The sequence below is a fragment of the Pogoniulus pusillus genome, chromosome 1 (assembly GCF_015220805.1).
Source record: "Pogoniulus pusillus isolate bPogPus1 chromosome 1, bPogPus1.pri, whole genome shotgun sequence".
NCBI classification, from domain to species: domain Eukaryota; kingdom Metazoa; phylum Chordata; class Aves; order Piciformes; family Lybiidae; genus Pogoniulus; species Pogoniulus pusillus.
The window spans coordinates 30585473-30604758 of record NC_087264.1 but is presented as its reverse complement, the minus strand read 5'-3'; the positions used below and the strand labels follow the sequence as shown (position 1 = coordinate 30604758).

The following is a 19286-nucleotide window of genomic DNA, read 5'->3' as shown; positions in this document are numbered from 1 at the left end:
AGGCTGGGTATTAGGAGGAAGTTCTTCACAGAGAGAGTGATTTACCCTTGGATCGCACTGCCCAGGGAGGTGGTTGAGTCACCATCCATGGAGGTGTTCAAGAAAAGCCTGGATGAGGCACTTAGTACCATGATCTAGTTGATTGGATAAGGCTTGGTGGTAGATTGGACTGTATGATCTTGGAGGTCTCTTCCAACCTGGCTGATTCTATGATTCTCTGATTTTTTTTCTGTATTATCCTCAGGCATGAAAACTTGTAGTGTTGGAACTATACTTCTGTAAACTTAGGGATATTTTTGTGTTTGACATATTAAAGATGAAATTTCAGGAGAAAAAGAAACAGAATCAAAATGGTATCTTTGCCTACAAGCTGCTTGCATAATCAGAATATCATTGTCTCTGTTTACTTCTAATTATAGTACATCTCTAAGATGCCACTTGAAAATCAGAATACTCAGAGGAGAAAGCGGCGAGGTGCTGCTTGTAGAGAGGAAGGTGTCTTCGAATAATCATGCATAATGCAAAGAAACTATGCTGACTTCATAATTTATAGTGGAAATTGCAGCACCACACTTCTTAGCCTTGAAAGATCCTCTGCAGAAAGCTGTTTTTTAAAAAATGCTGACAGAAAATGACTGGCAAAAAATACTGCCAGTCTAGACATGCAGCAGCAGAGCAGAAAGCAGGCAGTTGGTGGCACACTGAGTATGAAATCTGTTTCCACACAAGTTATAAACAGATTATAAACATGAGAAATTCTCATGTGTGGAGGAGGTTTTATGGTAAAATAAGATTTCCTAGCTATAACCCAGTTTCTCTAAGTCAAGGTTGCTAAGTATTCATAGCCACTATTTATAGATGGAAACCAAGAAAGTTGAAGGAGAGGGAGAAATTACATTAAAAAAAATCTTAAGACTGGTCATTTTAAGTGCATAGAGACAGGCAACAAAGCTGTCTTAATATCCTAGTGCTGAGGTTCTTTTGGTATCTCTTTTAAAGCTTGAACATCAGTCTGAACTAGGAAATTTTTAGTGAAGACAAAGATCTTAAAATATGCACACTTGTTCCTTCAGGGATCTGAATGTCTGCATTTTCTGCTCTGTCGTGATAGAAGAGTGAATTACAGCAAGTAAGAGCAATCTCATGGCATAGAAGTGCTCCCTCTGAAAAAAGGAGAGCTTAGAATCATGGAGGCAAAATCGTAGAAACGTAAAATGGTCATGGTTGGAAGAGACCTCTGGAGATCATCGAGTCCAAGCCCCTTCTAAAGCAGGATCAGATAGGGCAGGTGACACAGGAATGTTTCCAGACATGTCAGAGGAATCAGAATGAGCCTTTGTGCAGTGTGGAATATCTACTGCATTTTGGGCTGCAGAACTAATGGTAGAGATCAGCCCTCCTCTCCGAGGAGTTTCTCATTCACACATTTCAGTGTTCTGTGCACACAAAGGCAATAATTAGTCACCATGTGAAACCAGCAATCCAGTGTCTTACCATGCCAGAGCAGCACCTGCATGACTAGGCCCAGGTACTGCAGGAGTAAGAAACAGTAGGCAGAATAGGCTTACTGTGTTAAAGCTCAGAAAAGCTTTATTCTGAAATGTATCCTTTGACATCTTTTTCTCTGGAACTGCTGATTAGGCTGCACAGAAAATACAGAAGATAAACAATTATAGGTTCACTTTTAGAAATAAAAATAAGGCTACTTTCTCACTCTTGTAAGGTGATGTAATTCCATTTATTTGATAATGCCATTTGTCCCTAATATTCTAACTTTGAAATAGACTCATAGAGTGATTTGGAAGGAAACTTCAAAGGTCATTTAGTCCAACCTCTCTACAATAAGCAGTGATAGGCTCTTTACTAGGAGGGTGGTAGAACACTGCAACAGGTTGTCCAGGGAGGTGGATGGGACCCCCACTCTGGAGATATTCAAGGTAAGGCTCAACAGGGCTCTGGGCAGCCTGATCTAGTTGAGGATGTCCCTGCTAACTGCAGAGGGTTGGACTAGATGACCTTCAGAGATCCTTTCCAACCCAGATCATACTACGATCTTCAACTAGGTTAGGTTGCTCAGAGCCCTGTCCAACCTGGCCTTCAATGTTTCCAGGGGTGGGGCATCCACAGCCTTTCTAGGCAACCTGTTATAGTGTTTCACCACCCTCCTCATAAAAATTATCTCCCTTAGATTTAGTCTAAACCTCTCTGTGGGAGAATTTCTCCCACAGCGGAGTGTGAGCTGTAAACATGATGGGAAATGTCCTTGGAGTCCAGCAGGCCCCAAGGAAGCTAGGCTGTTAGGCTGAGCAACCCACGCACACCTGATAGGGGATGGAATCTGCCAGCCCCTGGGGCGTACACAGCCTCAGGGGGCTGACCCTGCCAGCCCCCCTGAGGTGGGACCACGGGCTGTTTGGATAAGGGAACCTATCTGCACCCTGCACGTGGCTTTGGGCCAGTCTGTACTGTCCACTTCTGCCAGCCCCAGGCTGGCTGGGCACTATATAAGACACTGCATTACCCTAATAAAATCGCACTGATGCACAGCAGCTATAGTCAACTCGTCAGTGCCCCGACCCGCCTCTCGACAGCCTCCGGACCCCAACACCTCTCCTCTTTTCTGTTGCAACAGTAGTCTGATAAAAAGGCTGTCTACATCTTTCTTAAAGGCCTCCATTAAATACTGCAAGGCTGTAATAAAGTCTCCTTGGAGCCTTCTCTTGTTCAGGCTGATCAACCCCAACTCAGCCTTTCATCACAGGGGAGGTGTTCCCATCCCTCTAATCATCTTTGTGTCCTCCTTTGGACCTGCTCACCAGTACTGAGTAGAGGGCAGAGTCACCTCTTTCATCCTTCTGGCCAAACTTCTTTTGATTCAGCCCATGATACAGTTGACTTCTTGAGCTATGAGTGCACATTGCTGCCTCATGGCCAGCTTTTCATCCACCAGTACCACAAGGGCTGATTTCAATCCGGTTACCCCCAAGCCTGTATTGATGCCAGAGGTTGCCCTGAGCCAGGTGCAAGACTTTACACTTGGCCTTGTTAAACCTCATGAGATTCACCCAGGCTCACGTCTTCATCTTCTCTGAGTCCCTCCGGATGACATCCCATGCCTCAGTCCTGTTAACTGCACCACTCAGCTTGGTGTCATCTCTAAACTTAATGAGGGTACACTTGATCTGCCTGTGTCTCTGATGAAGATACTAACCAATGCTAGTTCTGATACACACCCTGCTCTTCCCTGAAAGTGAGAAGGGCTTTGCTCCTTCAGTCCCTGCTCTGAGTTCTGTCCGCTTGAGAGGTGTGAGAAGAGAGGCAAAAGAAGATCCTGAGTAATTCAGTCTTCTCCTTGTCCATTGTTACCAGTTTGCCAGTCATGTTCATCAGGTCAAATGTGCTTTCCTAGCCAATATGTTATGTATGTGTGTGTGTGAAATTATTTAATGTTAAGGTTTCTTTTCAGAGTGCATTTTAAACCAAGTGCTGGCTTTGGATGGTATCTTCTTGTGCTTTTGCTGGCATTCCTTCTAGAAAGGCCTGTAGATTTTGCAGCACAAACCTTGCATTAAGAAGTTTTGTGGCTGAAATAAGGTCTTCATTACACAGAATGATGATTATTTGCTCACTACATGATGTTTCTTATCAGCAATTTTCTCACTGCATGACATTTCTTCAGAGAGGTTCAGTCATTGCAAATAAATGGTTTTCTGTTCAGAATATTGTCCCCTATTTGGAGAGTGGGAAGTCTGCCACCCTTCTTGCAATGGTAGCAATCATTTTTGGACATTTGGTTTGAAGCCAAGCTTAAGAGGAAAAACATTACTTTTTTAATATCTTCTGTTGTAATCTGTCTGATCCATAGTTTTTTTCAGGACAAAGAGTACATATGTTCTATGCTACTTCAGTTAGAATATGATCTTATGTATGTGCTAGGTGTTTGTTACTGGAATTATGAGAACATGCCACTAACCATTGCCAGCACTGAGTATGAGAAGGTAGGCAGGCTGACATGTGGAACAGTCTTTTGATAAAAGGTTTTGAGTAATTTTTAAATAGGGTATATTTTCTACTCTCAATTCCATCTCTCTTCTTTTTAAGATTCCAGATTCCATCATCTCTCGTGGTGTTCAGGTGCTTCCACGTGATACAGCCTCCCTCAGTACTACTCCTTCAGAATCTCCTCGTGCCCAGGCCACCTCTCGTCTCTCCACTGCATCCTGCCCAACACCAAAAGTAAGTAAATTTATGCCTTGCAAGCTCCGTGCTCATTGAATTTATCAGATTAACAGTATTGCCTCTGTGGAACAAGGTTGGTTCGCATGCAAGGGCTGTACCATTCCAAGTCATAGATAAAGGCAAGACAGTATAGTTCATTCCATGGGTGTTGCACAGTGTAATATGTGGGCCCACCAACACATTATGGTTTATGAAGTTTCATGTTACCTTTTGCAATATCAAAAGTGAATATGAAATTGTTCATATCTTGAATGTCTTTAATATTCTCAGGAACATAGATGATCCTGCCACTAAGTAAGAACATTAAGCAACTAGGAGTTTGTCAACAAAATGTATGTGCATATTTCTAGCCTGGGCTGGGGCAGTTCTGTGCCCCTCTTTATTATTGTTCAGTTTAAGACAAACCAACTGGTTTTGCTCAAACTTAGATATTTGCTGCCTGACATTTGGAAACAAAAATCGGCCTAAATTGAATAGAAAGAAAGTTTTAATGCCAACCTTATGAGATTATTATTCAGTTCTTAGTGATTAAGATACATTATTTAATCACTGAGGTGAACTCTATCCTGTTCTCTTTTTATCAAGCATTAACTAGCACACATCAAAAGCTAAGTGGCAAGGCCTGTGATGTTTGCCTTCAGCAGGATTCCTTTCAGCAGAAGAAAACTGTCTGAATTCGCTTTGTACGTTCACATCACAAAGATCTTTCCGTGGCACCAGATGCTGACATGCTAATCAACCCATAGCAGATGGCAAACAATAACATTCTTCCTCATCTAATTCATGATCCTTGAAGATTATTCTGCATCCTAAAGTGATTGCCAGCATCTGCTAGTTCTTCTTTCCTGCTGTCTCATTCCTTTCTGTCAGCAAACAAGATTTATAGGCAACGCACATAGAAATGTTTTGGTGTAGCCTATGGGTTTGTTTTGTGCAGTATTCACCTTCACTGTAATGGAAACAAAATTATTCTGATGGACAGCATACTTGAAGTTCATTATACAGTCTGATTTTCTTAAGATGTTCAGTGAATTCCATCTGCAAGTGGCTCCTTCATTTTTTGCTAAAAAATTGTCACTTGCCCAATGAGTTAAAAATGGAAACTTGGGGGTTATTACGTTAGAACACTCAGAGCAGAAGAGCAATAAGAAGCAGAGGAACTGCACTGAGTTTGATGCTCATTGAGAAAACAAAAGTGCCCAAGGAAAACCAAAGGTGACTGGTAACAAACATAAAAAAAGAGACAGCAGTGCTAAGAAATGGGTTTAGATGAAGCCTGTATATTTTCAGGAAGGTTGTTGCATTGGGAAGGAGTAAAGCTTCTGCTTGTGAAGCAGAATGCACTCCTAGACTGCCTTCCAGAATTCAGAAATTACACAAGGGAACTACAAGAACTTTGAAATGGATTAAAATCTGTTTCAAGATATGTTTGGGCAAGTTAGTTGAGCTCAGATCTTGGCATTATTGGATCATGCTTTGGTATTTCATGTTAAACCTCGTTTTTCTTGTATTGCTGCATAGTCAGGTTTTGTTCAAAATGTGTGAGACTGCACCACTTGTAACAGGAGTTGTCATGCCACATCTGGTTAGTCTGGCTTTTCTGTGATGTATTTTGAAACTGAGTGGTATAAGCTTGTATAGGGAAAGATCTAGTGAAGCTCAACTGGAAAATAAACTTGGTATCATCTGTTCCTATTACCTAGAGGTTGCATTCTGCATTAAAGTATGGGCTTCTTTGCCACTTAGAGAGCTCTTGGTTCATTTTACTTTTCAACAAACAAACTGCTCCTTATCTTCTTGTTCAGTCCTGTCTGGTACCTTCAAATTCTCAAACATCATCTGAATTTGTCAAGAAATATGGTCTGTTCATATTCCTCGAGGCTGTCAGTGTCTAAATGTCTTCACTTGCAGTGTTTTCCTTCTGGATCTTGGCTTTCTAGTAATGCAGTATGAATTAAATTTACACTGGACCTCTTGATTCACACAGTAGGCAGAACAGAAGTAAATAGTACATCAGCATCCAGTTTATATTCCCGGGTGGTTGTTATTTTTCTTCTTTAATCTGCAGGTGTATATCTTTTAATATTCTCATATGCTGGTTTAAAAACTCATTTCAGGGCTCTAAAACATGCATCTGCAAACTGAAACAAATGAGGAAGTTTCAGGGAAAAAACCCACTACTGAGTTTTCTTTGATCATACAGATTGGCTTTTTTGGGGGAGGGGGTCCAGCCATAGAGCCAGTGACACTGTATTTCTTTGTTTATTTTGTTGTACCATTTTCTTGTTGTAATTTTTTTGTCCTACATGTACATAAACCCTTACATCTCTCTTGCTGAATTTGCTGAATAGCAGAAAGTTGTGTGTGTCTCGCAGAAAAAAAAAAGCAAATCAACCTTCTGCAGTACTGGGAGCACCTCTGTTGAATGACTGTAAGTAGCAGGTTAATGATGCATGGGGATACTGGAGAACAGCTATGGGAGAGTGCATTACTGATGCTCCTGGCTGATCTGCTAGATGTCTTTACCTTTTCCTTCCTCCTGTTTACAGGTGCACGCAGATCATGGAGACAAAATGCAACTTCTATTTTTGAATTTGCTTTACTGTTTACACTCTACTCTCCATGTTTTCTGAAGGTCTTTAACAAAGTGGTAAACAATGAACATTGAGTTTGAACCTGTATATTTCAATCGTTTCTCAAAAGTTTACTTTCTTGATAAAAGAAGTAATTGCAGTTTTTCTGTAGCCTCTTGAGAGATCAGAACTTTTCAAGACAAATTTCCATTGAGACTACTTTGTCTGTTGTTAAGTACCTCCCCGAAACTATGCAAACTTCTTTTTGTTAGCTTCCAATAAATCTCTGTAGAATACTCTCCTTGTTCTCTGAAGTGCATTCGAGTTTCAAGCAAAACTCACCGTGGCTCAAAGGGCATTTGAACAGGTTCAGAATAGAGGCAATATAAGTTTTATTCAAGGGAAAACTGCACTAGCAACTCTCCCTTTTTCAGTCATTCAACCACAAAGTTGGTTGTGATCATGACAGATATTTTGAACTTCTGCAGTATTGTTTTGGTCTTTTTAAAGTTTTGCTGCTTCCTCAGCAAGGCTACCTGAATTTGCTGAGCGCTCACATGATGACACAGTGTGCCTTGCAAGTTTTTCTTGTAAACTCCAGATGCAAAACCAGCACCCTTACCTTGTGTGAAGTGACTTTTGCAAACAGAGAGAATTTTTATGCTTGCATCGTGTTAACTCTTTGGGCTTTTTTTAAACTTAGAGCATAGGATTTTAGATCTAACTTATGATAACTCTAAGAGAGTATATATAAAGCAAATGACTGAGTCATTCCTTTCAGACTTCTAATTTTGTTTAACTCCTAGGGAGATGATATTAGAATAAAAGAAAAATACATCTTTCAAGTTGAAGTCTTCACTTCTCCTATACATAAATGACGTAATCAGTATTTAATTTTTGGCAGTGTTGTATGTCAAAGTCAAATGAAGCAAATGTAGGAGCCCGAGGACAAGTTTTGAATTGCCACCAGGAATACAGTTTGATGACAAGAGGTGTTCAAAGTCTTTCACTTTGCAAGATCATCAGTATCACTTCAATGTGCAGTTTCTCTCACTATTACCTTTCATCATGAAGGAGCTTGTTATGGTACTTTTTAAGATGAGAGTGATTGAGGTGTTTTCCCTCTTGCATCTGGCTATTTCACTCCTGACACTCCTAATACTCTGTTTAAGAAAAAGTTTCTCTCTACTGCTGGTTGCTTGGCTCTTCCTTAGCTACCCATTATCAGATAGGAGCCATTGGGAAGATGCTTTTGCATCAATTGTTGTTACAAAGTTTTCAGTAGAAATATTCAGTGTTTTTCAGCAGAAGCAAGATGAGGCAGCTCAGCTGAAGTTCATAGTCAACAGAGCACTGCAGGAATTTCTTGCTTTTTCTTGTAAAGCAGCTAGCTGTTCATAGGCAAAAGAGCTCAGACATTTGGTCCTACTAAAGTGTAAAAGTTTTCTTGATTATTTGTGGACTTTATTTAATCTTATTTTTTTTTTTTCAGTGCACATTCCATGATTACAGAAAGTTTTAATTAGTGAAAAGAGATGCTGAGAGAATGTATAATGGAGTAGAAAGTAGCCAGACTTGTCTTAAGATGAGGAATCCTGCTTACTAATGCACATCAATTTGCTGTATCCTCCCAGATTCCTCTCAATAAAATGCAGCAGCAGTTTTCAAGCCAATTACTAATTATGATACTAGAATCTTTTCCAGATGGTAATTGCCTCTTCCCCTCATTATTTAAAATGTTTTTTTCTGGCAAAACATGTGGATGGCTGAGTCCTAACAAGCCTTATTTTTAGTTTACATTTTGATTAAAGCCACTGATTGTCATTAGTTAAAAGCAGTAAATGCCATGGTTTCAAAAGTGAGACTTTATTACTAAGAAAGAAGTAGATTTATATGCTTGGGATGTAATGAAATTCCAAATACATCGTAAGTAATAACAGCAAAGTCTGCTCAAATCCTTTATACAATGGAAGATTCACTTTGTTGGAAAGTTTAAAGATAGGGGTAGTGTTTTGGAGTTTTTCATTAGTACCGAAGTCGATCCATCCACAAGGCTCTAGATAGGAAGCACAAAGACTTTTGTCGTCAGGTTTGAGCTAAACACTGAATTTCAGTTGAAGCACCTATTTGTCTCAGTTTCATTTATTGAATATCTGTTTTTTCAAGTGGTGCCATACCCACTGGTAACTGGAGTCTGTTTTAGATAATATAGTAGTGCCAAAATCCAGTTCCCTTCATTGTCTGACACCTAAGAACAATTAAAGAGGGATGTTAGAGTAGTTGGGAATTGGCTACCTTGTGCCAATCCAGAGTGTCCAAAATAGCTGTTGAGTTCATAGCATCAGCTGCTTTTCAGACCTGTTAGGTACTGAATCACATGAAGGAGATTTAATGTGCAAAATTTCCCTATGTTTCTTTTTCTTAATAACCAGCTGTAATTCCACAGCTTAATAAAATACTGTTCTTTTCCTGAGGCCAGTGAAACCTTTTCAAATTATATCTGTTCTGCATTTGTATCCTTCCAAAAGAGATTAATCTTTTGGTGCAGACATCCTGACTCACACTTGCATTGCGTAAGTTTTGATCATGGTGTGGATATGCTGCATCAGTTTGTCAGTTCCTCCTTGAAATGTTGGGGGTTTGGGTTTTTTGTTGATTTTTGTTTGGTTGTCTTACTTAGATTTGGCAGTGCAAAGTTTTGTTTTTACTGTGCTTTTGGCAAATCCAAGCGCTGGATTTCATATTCTTTCAAATTCTGGGAATTCCAGTTTGAGATTACTTTAAAGGATGTGCATGCTTCTCACAATTTCCTTATCTGTGTTTTTTCAGCTTGTATCTGAAATGAAAGTCTGGTTTGAATTCTGCTGAATCAGAAGATGAGGGGCCTGGGTTGGGTTATTTTTTTTTCCACAAGGGGCAAGATCGTTACTCTGTCTTTTATCTCATGTCTTTACCTAGAAATTACTGTGACCTCATGTCTCCAGAACTATTTCCTAATTCCATATTCAGTGATACCTGAGTCTGTTGGTACCTTTTTGATGTCTTGCTGGAGTTAGCCTCTTGGAGCAACGCTGACTTCCCATCTCCATTCATTCTCTTTCCCATGGGGATATTAGCTCTTATTATCTGTGCCAACTGATTTGATTTTGTTTCTGAATGAAATATGGTTTCAAGATAAAAACTATGCATCTACATGCTGAATTTTCATATAGTGTATGTTCTGTTTGTAGGAATTTGGTTTTCCACTGCTCCTCTTTTTCAGTATCTCAATCCCTGCTAATATGTAATTCCAGCCATTCGTACATGAACCTGATCTTAATCAGCAGCTCAGGTACGGGCAAGCTTGCTTCTGTTCCTTCACTGGCTATTGACATCAATGATCCGTAGCACTTAAGTTCAATGCCAGCTGCTGTAGGACAGGTAGGTGATGTTATTTTAAACCAAAAAGGACTTGAGTTATGCTTTCATGAAAGTGGAGCACCAGCTGTCAAGTCCTCCATCACTTCTCTAGGTTTCTTATGCTGGTATCCATTGAGTCAGCATCGAATGTGCCTTTTGTACTCCTTGGGAGCCACCAGCTAAGGGTATGTTTGTCTCTCCATCCAGTTTCACCTCTTGAATATGTAAGATTTGTTCACTGTCCTCTGTTCTCCTTATCTAATCCTGCTTTTTATCATTCCAGTACTCTCAGTGGCTTAGCTCTTTGTTTTGGTCTGTAAATCATTTTAGATTGTCTTGTTTTACTGATTGAGATTCCCCAGAAGCTGCATGAAGTGCTGTAACAAAAATGACCTATCAGTGTGTACACCATCACCTCGTTTTCCTTATATCCATGTTACAGACATTTGGGAACAAGCCTAAAAGGCACTTGTCCTCCATGAAGTTTACTCTTCCCTTTAATGTCCCACTGGCTCATCTGTCTGCAGCAAGATAGGATCTTCTTTGTTATTCTGAGTCTGAATTCAAACATCTCAAAGAGAACAGATGTCTTGGCTGGTTTGCTTTGTAACCTACCTGTCCCACTATCAGTCTACTTCTGAATGACTTCATTTCACTATGACCACCAAGGTATCTTTTATAGGAGCTGTCTTAGTGTCTAAAAATGCTTAAAGGCAGTGTTCTCCACTGAAAGCTCCACTGCAGCTTTTAGAACTTCATTTCAGCTTTTAGAACTTCATTTCAGCTTAGGACAACCATTGTGAGTTTGGAAAAGGTATGCACAAGAAATTCAAAACTTCACCACAAAAAATATACCACAGTCCAGTTTTCCCTTAAATATGAATTTCCTCCCTGCTTGCTAAGACAAATTTCTGATATATGTGACAGGAGTTTGTTTTTTTAAGAACTTCACCAGGAGCATGAGGTGCAAATTCTGCTTTACTTTGCAGGGAAAGCCAGGGGCTGTGGGCATAGGCAGGGAAAAAATGTGACAACAGGCACTGAGAAAAGTTTCAAAGCAGGATTGACATGAGAGGATTGAAAGTACTGAGTTGTAGAGGAAATGGATGTAAAGATTGAGTGATAGGGGTCTGGTATAGAGCAGAGTGGTACCTGTGACTCTTGAGTGATGAGGCTGTAGGGCTTAGAGTGATTTAAAGAAGAGTAGGAAGTAGCTTGGAGGCAGGATGCAGAAACAGCTTTATGAGAAATGAAAGGGCTATGGTCAGGAAGACCTGGGAGAAAGGTAGCCTTGAGTGGGTGTCAGGTGAGTTGTGCAGCTGAAAGCTCTGATACTGTCTGGAAACCTTACTACAGAACCTGGTCCCTGTGTGTTTGTACACACATCTCCTCCTGTAGAACCTGTTCATTGTGCTCATACACACATCTCCTGCTGTAGAACCTGGTCTCTCTGTGTTTTCCCAGATCTTCTGCTACAGAACCTGGCCCCTGTGTGTTTGTACACACATCTTCTGCTATAGAACCTGGTCCCTGTGTGTTTGTACACACATCTTCTGCTATAGAACCTGGCCCCTATGTGTTTGTACACACATCTTCTGCTATAGAACCTGGCCCCTGTGTGTTTGTACACACATCTTCTGCTATAGAACCTGGCCCCTGTGTGTTTGTATACACATCTCCTATATAAAACCATGAATAATAACATTTTTAACTTCTCAATCCGTTTGCTTGGAGCAATCTGATCTCAGTTGCATACAGCAGTACAGTCTAACTCAGCTTTCTGCATACTAGCATTCTTCACAATGGGTGAGTGAGAGCCCTTCCTGCAATTTCCATACTGTTCCCAGTGGGCTCAGCATTCCTCTGCCAGAAGCAGCCATTGGGTTTTGTTCCTCATCCTTTATCATCTCTTCTGTACTTTGAACATGAAACCTGCACATTTTGTTAACTGCACAGTGAAAGTAAGAACCCAACTCTAAGATGCCCAGAGCTCCAACTTGAAGGAGATGTATGACATGAAGTCAGTAAGAATAGTGACAAATTACTCAGTAGTGTTGTATTTATTGTAGTCTGGTTTGCCATGGCTGTGCCTTTTACCTACCCATTTTAAATTTAATTTCAGACTTTGGATTTCACCTATGTCAAGAGATATTATTTGATGAACTAAGTTGCCACATGTTGGTGTGAAATAATAGTGTTACAAAATCTAGGGTTAGAGTTTTGTGTAAAGACATCCTTATCTTATCTTTGCTATTATGTGTGTTAGCAGCATGGGTCTTATCAAGATATCAATTTACTAAACTCTGAAACTGCAAGAAAATCACATTACTTTTTATCACTGGTTGGTCCACCTGCACTATTATTTATTCCCTCACCTGCACATGGAGCATGTGAGAAGTAGTTCCCATTCTAAAGAAATTTAAAAAAAAAATAGATGAGTAGTGTGAACAGAATTCATGATGGTCTGATGGTGGTGATTTTTGCATTTGTTAGCACTCACATGTGTTTTGTAGGTTCACCATTTTCCAGCAGTGCAGCAACTCTACTACAGCATTTATGCTGCAGCCCACTGTATAGACATGAATATGTTTACTGATTGATAATATATCTTTGATATGGGAGCTGGAATTCCCTTTGTTTGAAAATGCTCCCTGTTTATTTAGGAAATTGTACCTGAGTGGTGTTTGCATGGCCTAAAAATGCAGAAGTGAAAATACTTTCAAGTGTGAGTCTGGTTTTCATGCATGAATGTCAAAGTTATGCATAATGCATTTTTTAGCTTGAAAGAATTTGATTTGCTGCAATATTAAAACTACCCTCAGTTGTTTATTAGCACTAGAAAGTGCTGACTTGATGTAGAATATTATTCTTAGTAGAAAAAAAAATGTAATCAGAGTCCAGCTTTCTGTAAAAGAATTTTCCACTGCTGACCAGGCAAGTAAGGGTTGTAAGGAGCACTGGCCATGTCGGTGTTTTGTTACATCACATTTGGATGTCCCAAACATCACGTTTGTTGGCAAGCAGCATGTAATCACTGCACTAATGAAACCTCTTCTTGCCAGCTGTGGGATATTTGCAGTTTAGTTGCTCCTTTTTTTCTGTGTGTCACTGGCCTCCAATCAGTTTTATAGCACAAACTCTGACAAACGTTGCTAGGGGTCAGAAAGAGTGTTTCCTATCTTTGTAAATCTGATCTCACTTGCCTTAGGTGATCTGACCAGCACATAAAGTTTTTTGTTCCAGGCCAACTGATGTAAAACCATTGCCACTGGGCTAGTTCTTCTGAGATGCATTCCTCTGTTACTATAAATGATGTGAGAATCTGTGGTGTGAGAGATTTCAAGAAGGGTTTTCTGGAACAGAATGCTGTGATAATGCACATAGTACAGAGTTTATGATTTCTCTTCATCACCTGGATTTCCTTCTTCTCTAGCTGAATGCGCTCTGTCAACTTGAAGAACCTCCAAGCTTTTGATAACAAATTGCTGATGACATTCAAAGATCCTTGTATTTAATGTATTGCATTCTTTGAGAGCTCCTTCACATGGGGGCTGTTTGAGTATGTTGTAACTCGTAGTTAGTTTCTCTTCTCTAAGTTTTTTGGTTTTGTATTCCCATTTTATCTTTAAGACCATTTTAATGTGGCAGATTCTTACTACATCCACCTGCATTTTTACTGGGTTCTAGAACATCTCTTTAAACTACGTTAGACTGGAAAGAGTGTTTATTCCTTTGATACAGGCACTGTTACTGTCCAGGAAAACAGATATTTGTCAGTGCTGTTGTCAGGGAAATCACAGTATCACAGTATCACAGTATCACCAAGGTTGGAAGAGACCTCACAGATCATCAAGTCCAACCCTTTACCACAGTGCCCAAGGCTAGACCATGGCACCAAATGCCACATCCAACCTTGCCTTGAACTGCCCCAGGGACGACGACTCCACCACCTCCCCAGGCAGCCCATTCCAGTGTCCAATGACTCTCTCAGTGAAGAACTTTCTCCTCACCTCGAGCCGAAATTTCCCCTGGCGCAGCCTGAGGCTGTGTCCTCTCGTTCTGGCGCTGGCCACCTGAGAGAAGAGAGCAACCTCCCCCTGGCCACAACCACCCTTCAGGTAGTTGTAGACAGCAATAAGGTCACCCCTGAGCCTCCTCTTCTCCAGGCTAAACAACCCCAGCTCCCTCAGCCTCTCCTCGTAGGGCTTGTGCTCAAGGCCTCTCACCAGCCTCGTCGCCCTTCTCTGGACCCGCTCGAGCATCTCAGTGTCCTTCCTAAACTGGGGGGCCCAGAACTGAACGCAGTACTCGAGGTGTGGTCTGACCAGTGCAGAGTACAGGGGCAGAATGACCTCCCTGCTCCTGCTGACCACACCATTCCTGATGCAGGCCAGGATGCCACTGGCTCTCTTGGCCACCTGGGCACACTGCTGGCTCATGTTCAGGCGGGTATCAATCAGTACCCCCAGATCCCTCTCTGTCTGGCTGCTCTCCAGCCACTCCGACCCCAGCCTGTATCTCTGCATGGGGTTGTTGTGGCCAAAGTGCAGCACCCTGCACTTTGAGCTATTGAACCCCATCCCATTGGCCTCTGCCCATCTGTCCAGGCGGTCAAGGTCCCGCTGCAGAGCCCTTCTGCCCTCCAACTCAGTCACATCTGCCCCCAGCTTAGTGTCATCTGCAAACTTGCTGATGACTGACTCGATGCCCTCATCCAGATCATCTATGAAGATGTTAAAGAGGATGGGGCCCAGCACAGATCCCTGAGGGACACCACTAGTGACTGGCCGCCAGCTGGATGTGGCACCATTCACCACCACTCTCTGGGTCCGGCCCTCCAGCCAGTTCCTAACCCAGCACAGAGTGTTACCATCCAAGCCGCGGGCTGACAGCTTAGCCAGCAGTTTGCTGTGGGGGACAGTGTCAAAGGCCTTGCTGAAGTCCAGATAGACCACATCCACAGGCCTCCCCACATCCACCAAGCGGGTCACCTGATCATAGAAGGAGATCAGGTTAGAAAGGCAGGATCTGCCCTTCCTAAACCCATGCTGGCTGGACCTGAGATCTTTGCTATCCCTCAGGTGCGCAGTTATTGGCCCCAAGAGAACCTGCTCCATCAGTTTCCCTGGCACTGAGGTCAGGCTGACGGGTCTGTGTGGGATAAGACATATGCAAAAACATTTCTTTGCAGACTCAATGATGTTCCCTAAGTAATATTAATAGTTTCATTCATCTTTGATCTCTGCAGTAGCGGTCAAGTGGGAGAACAGTTATGCTTTTCTAATGTGTACAGCAAATACTCTTAACTAGATTTGGGTGCTGTGTCATACAGTCTCCTGCTTTTGGTTATCATGATTCCAGCATTTTGTTCCTAGGCTATTGAATAAGGAATGTACCATTTGTAAACTGTTGCTGTAAAGAGTTTCCTTTCCTAGTCTTGCATTTATGCAGGTTCAGAATTAATTGAATCATCTCAAAGGGGCCTTGTCATTATGGTCCATGTCTGTATTAACAACAATCTTGGAAAAAAGCCTGACAGAGTTTAGGCTTCTTGGTGAAAACACGTTTCTGAAAGCTTTAGATTCTGCAAAATTCCACTTTTCTTTGTCAGGAGCAAGGAAGGTTTTTAGAGTGGCAAGAACAGAGTAAGTTATGAGAAAGGGGAAGGAGTCTAAGACAAACAATTTAAATATTTGAGGCTATTTCTCCTACAGTGGAACTCTTGTTTTAAATAAATGCAACTAAAGCTAGACTCTCAGATTAGCCAGTTGTTCTGTCTTTCAATCCTCTTATAACACGTTCATTAAGCATATCTGAGCTGTCCTCTTTTCTCACTGTTTGGTTCTGGTTTCCTTGTTTCTTAAGTTTTCTTTCACTGCCTTTCTATGTCATTCTACTCCATTGTAACTCTGCCTTGGTTTTTAGATATCAAGAAGGGGCAGGACACCTTGCAACTAATTTTTAGCTATTAACTCATACCATTATTCCCTGTTGCATAAGAAAGGTGTGTAGATAGAATCCATTTATCTTAAATATCATTGCATTATACACTGCCATTGTCCTGAAATGTTCCCTCCACACACAACTTTCTTCCTTCATTACATTGAGTATCTTCATTGATTTCCTTCAGGATATTACAAAACTCTTACATCTTCCAGGTAATGTTTTGCCAGTAATTACTGAGCATTGTTCCTGAATCATCTCTTAATCCATTCACCCTGCTTGTGTTGTGTCATGAAAAGAAACAGATCACAAACCTAAGGTGGAAGGATGCATTTCCATTGTCTCTGCTGAGGTTCTTTTTATTAGGCTCATGTTTTGCTTAGAAGCATTGCTTTCCTTTTACAAATATGTAATAAAAAAATTAAAGGATTTGGTTTTAGCTCACACTGACTGATGGGGACAGAAATATGCATCCTTTTGATTTAGAACACACACGTGCACATCTTGCATTCTGATCTTTTCTAGAGACAAGTGTTCATCTGTGGTGGGGCTCCTGTGGCTAGACAAGTTTCAAACAAACAAGGAATTTGTAATACATGCCATTTTCTGAGTACTGGCTTATAATCAGCTTCATGCAAAACATCCCACAGAAGGTGACCAGAGAGAGATAAGGATATACCTGAACTCCTTTCTTGTCATTTACTGTAGGGTGGGGAGTGGCTTTTATTCCTACTGTCTCTTGCTTCTTGGTAGTACCCTGCTTAATTCCAGGAAGTAGTATCATTTGTGAAATGCTTATATCAATCCAGTTCATCCCTTGAGAAGCATCCAAGCTGCATTCTGCAAGGTTCTGGCAGAAAACATTTTATTATGTATATTAACTGTGCCATGGACATAAGAGCTAGCCTTAGCCTACGTTCTTATCATTTACACATTGTGTATGTATTTATACATTTTAAAGAAGGAATGAATAAATAGTATCAGTTACATGCACCTGTAATATCTCTGAACTACTTTCTGACTGAATCCTAAAACTTGGATGCAGCTTGAGCAGCCACAACACCCACTCTGGTAAGCAGCAGATGACAAACATTTTACCTCAGGACAATGCACATTGCTGCCACTTACAGCTTTTTCCTGAGTTTCTGTGGCGTGTTAATTTCCTAGTTCCACATCATTGTGTGAGATTTTCAGCATTTGGGTGTTTCTTATTTCTCATTTTTTCCAAATGTAACTTTTAAAAAAAAAAAGTTTCAAATTAGTAATATGAATATTGGTGTTCTACTTGATCACATTTTATGGTCTGTCACTGGTAGTATCTAAGCCAGAATATCTTTGCTCTAACTCCTGTTGATTTATTTTCAAATAAGGATCTATTTCCCCTGTTGAGGGGTTTTTGGGTTGTTTTTTTTTTTATCGCCTTTTTTTCTTTTCAGAAAATCAGCAAAAATACAGCAAGTAGGTTACAACAGCTTATGTTGTGATTGAATTTGTCTTCTAGAGGAAATAAATGGCAATTTTTCTCTTGGTCAGTATTGTAGAGTTGCTTGGAGGTGCACTTGGAGTCCCATGATCACAGTAATGTGGATGTTTCACTTGAGAGTTCAGAAGGGGTATGCCATAAGACCGGGGAAGAAAAGCAGCAGTTTCTGTAAATGTTTCCACTGTGTTTAGCTAGTGGACACCCCATCAGAATGAAATATTTAAATTGTTAATATATTGCTTAGTTGCATTATTTTATTCAGTGCAAGTAAAAAACCCAAACAGATCAGCTGTGTCTGTTTTAAATATGAATGTCTCCATTTTGCGTGGGTCATGTCAAAATAACCAGGGCAGTCTAACCTATGGCTTTGCTGCCATGCTCCAGAGAGCATAAAGCCTAGTTGAATTTCCATGGTTCATTCAGTCTTTGGCTGAGTTCTTAAAGACAGCTAATGAGGTTTGAAAGTGTTCACCTCAGTTGTGTGGGACTTTGTTTTACATAAGCGGTGACAGAAACCATCAGAAAAAAAAACCTTCCAGTTCAGTCTTGACTCAGACTAGAATAATACTCTTAAAGTAATTATCTTTTACTGTTTTCTTCCTTGGTAATTCAAATTATGTGGAACAAGTTTACAAATAAAAGAGGTTTCTTTACTGGATTCAGCAAATCGGAAATGAACTCTTGTGGTAAATGGATGTTTTATTATACATGCTTCTAACAGTGTGAAGCCCTTTGGGCAGCTACCACTTTGTTTCTACCATGCTCTGCATCACCTAGGAAAAAAACTTACATAATAAAGTGAAAGTAATCAGGTAGGAGTTGTTGGGTAAGCAGTTATATATGTGGTATATTTAAAATAAAAATCTAATGTTGGTCTGGCATTAAAATTTTCTGGTTGGGCAGCATAATTTTTAACTGGGAATCTTGATAGCAGTGGCTAACTAAAATCTCTAGGCCTGGGTCGATAGGAATCTGTATTACATTCTGTCAGGTATCAGTCATGATACTTGCTAGGCTGATCCTCCCAGCTGTAGCATACTGTGATCATATGAGCCGTAGAACATAGAGGGTCTTTTTTTACTCAGTTCAAGTTTTAGGACCTCATTATTCATCATATCCAAATCAGACAAGTAACATGTATTCTTTCAGAAACGTTAGTGAATTCAGCATGCAATGAATGTGCCACATTGGTAAGATATTGCAATGCAAATGGTCAGCAAAGCAAGTTTAAAATGCCATGATACCAGCATTGTTTATTCCAGAAATTAGAGTCTGTGTCTTTGTCCTCTAGAGGTGTCTCAGAGAGTCAAATTGATGTCTTGCATGTACTGCTAACTGACTGTGTGGAAATTTTTTTAAGTTCACTTTTTCTTTATTCTTCTGTCTTTTTTACCCATCTTCCCCCATTGTAGCAAATTAGACGGCCGGATGAAAGCAAAGGAGTTGCTAGTAGAGTTGGATCCCTCAAAGTAAATATGTTTCTAACATTTATTTTGCAACTTTACTTCTATAGCCTACACTTTTCCTTTTGATGGGGGAGGTGAGGGAGGGAAGGGGCTTTTCCATTTCTCACCATCCCATCATTTTTGTTTCAGTATTCTTACTGCTGTTGGGTCACATTTTGTTTGTTTCTGTGCTACACATAGAAC

The 19286-nt window shown here is 40.6% G+C and overlaps 1 protein-coding gene across 25 annotated transcripts in view; it reads left to right on the top strand.

The window, feature by feature from the left end:
* Positions 1-19286, top strand: part of GPHN (gephyrin) — a 284583-nt gene that overhangs the window by 186678 nt on the left and 78619 nt on the right. For 13 of the 25 annotated variants that reach the window (XM_064147342.1, XM_064147419.1, XM_064147400.1 and 10 more), the window contains 2 exons: positions 4102-4236; positions 19050-19106. In XM_064147342.1, the coding sequence (XP_064003412.1) occupies positions 4102-4236; positions 19050-19106 (192 nt within the window). The remainder of the gene's footprint in view (positions 1-4101; positions 4237-19049; positions 19107-19286) is intronic. The other 12 variants (XM_064147437.1, XM_064147473.1, XM_064147377.1 and 9 more) reach the window with 1 other exon arrangement.